This window comes from Caenorhabditis briggsae (assembly GCF_000004555.2).
Source record: "Caenorhabditis briggsae complete genome, chrIV, whole genome shotgun sequence".
Taxonomy (NCBI): domain Eukaryota; kingdom Metazoa; phylum Nematoda; class Chromadorea; order Rhabditida; family Rhabditidae; genus Caenorhabditis; species Caenorhabditis briggsae.
In genome coordinates, this window is record NC_013487.2 from 13642042 (window position 1) to 13643763 (window position 1722).

At 36.6% G+C, this 1722-nt stretch overlaps 2 protein-coding genes across 2 annotated transcripts in view; one reads left to right on the plus strand and one right to left on the minus strand.

Annotated features, from left to right (window-relative positions):
* Positions 1-149, plus strand: part of CBG21279 — a gene marked incomplete at both ends in the record, with an annotated part of 1116 nt that extends 967 nt beyond the window's left edge. The window contains one exon of the mRNA XM_045236146.1: positions 1-149. This exon is cut by the window's left edge and continues 91 nt beyond it. Within this exon, the coding sequence (XP_045097269.1) occupies positions 1-149 (149 nt within the window).
* The window catches only part of CBG21275, a gene marked incomplete at both ends in the record, with an annotated part of 23583 nt that extends 22599 nt beyond the window's left edge, over positions 1-984 (minus strand). The window contains 2 exons of the mRNA XM_002648912.2: positions 719-821; positions 958-984. Coding sequence (XP_002648958.2) covers positions 719-821; positions 958-984 — 130 coding nt within the window. The remainder of the gene's footprint in view (positions 1-718; positions 822-957) is intronic.
* Between the last annotated feature and the right edge of the window lie 738 nt (positions 985-1722).

Sequence of the window (1722 nt, forward strand, 5' to 3'; positions counted from 1 at the left end):
ACAAAATCGGGAGACAAACCGATTCTGTACCTGTAGAAGAAAAGAAGGCACAGAACAACAAGGAGTTCAAAGTGCAGGAAGATTGGTTGTTACCCGGATTTGAGCAAACTACTACCACTGTCCCAACTGTCCACACTGTCCAATTTTAATTTGTCCACCTTTTTTTGTTCAAGATCATTTTCAGATCCATCAAATAAACATTTTCTATAACTTTGAATAATTTCTGGACTATTCATACAGAAAGTTTCTGAATTGTAAAAAGGCAAGGCGAAACTGGACGAAATCTGTGGAACAGACAAACTTTTCGAAAAACGTTTGTACTTTCTGTTAACTCTGTTCTTTTTGTACATAAAATTTGAGAAATTCCGGTTTTCAGAAATGAGAAAAAATTCTTCAAATTTCTACCGTCTCGATTATTCAAACGGTTAAGGCTTGTGTAGAAAAGAATTTACAACTCCAAAAATTTCGGTTTTCGAAAATACAGAATATCCAAAGATTCTGAAATTTGGTTTTTTGTGAATTCGGAGTTCCGATTTTCGAAAATTCGGAACATCCAAACAATCTCAATCCTTTCACACAAGATATGGTTTTGAGACGTTTTCAGAAAACAAAAAAAGTGTTGTTTCAAACGCAGATCATAAAATAACCCTTCAATTTATTCTCGCTAAACCCAACGGCTATCTAAACTAACATGTAAACCATAAGAAAATAAACTCACGAGTTTTGGCTGCCAAAACAAACGAATTGGTTCCTGTGGATTGTACAGTGAATCCAGATTCAGTTGGGTAGTAACACCATGGAGTACCAGTTGGCGAATCATTCTATAACAATTGGGATTACTATAGAATCTTCCTTATATTTAAAACGCTACACGCGTCTGTCGGTCCTGGTACTGTATACTACAGTGGGACCAAATTAAATACACGCTTTAAACAATCTAATAGGATGCTACCAAACCTTCAACTTTGAGCTCATACATCTCATTCCCTGTTAAAGATAAATTGCCCGCGGTATGTCCGAGGTATCAGGTTCCTGTGATAAAAATAGAAGAAAAGCAACAAGAAATCGTAACAAAATTGGTTTATTATGAACAAGTTAGAAAGAAACAACAAATAAAAGCTCAGAATTTAAGCAAACTAACTTAAATTCTTAAAATGAGCCTCTAGAAAACTACGAGTCTAATCCAAGCTCGCAATCACTCAAAACTAATTAAAAGTGTGCGCGCGCGCCGAGCGGGATAGCGGAGTGTCGTTGCTTGGATAGAGGGAACCTTTAGAAGGGGTTGAAGGGTAGATGCTCCAGGCCACTGATATCAAAAAGTGATCAACTGACAAAATGTTTATCATAATATCAAAAATATTTTTTCAGTTGACATCTTTTTGATATCTTTTACAGGAACCGAGATAAATTGGCTCAAAGTTGATTATCCGATAATATCAATAGAATTTCCATCATAGTTGAAAGCGGGACGGCCGGGACAGATGGCGATAATTTGTCTCTGAAACGAGATATTCAGACGGTTTTGGTACCAAATGAGAGATCTCGACAGGCCCATCACTTTTGTATCACTTGAGCCGGATTCCGGTCCAATAACATGTTTAAAAATGTGTTTAAATGACAAAAAATCTTCTTTTTGCCAAGTTGGTCGAAAATTGTCATTTGAACACATTTCTCGACATGTTACCGGAATGAAATCAGACCTCAATGGTATAGGCGTGATGG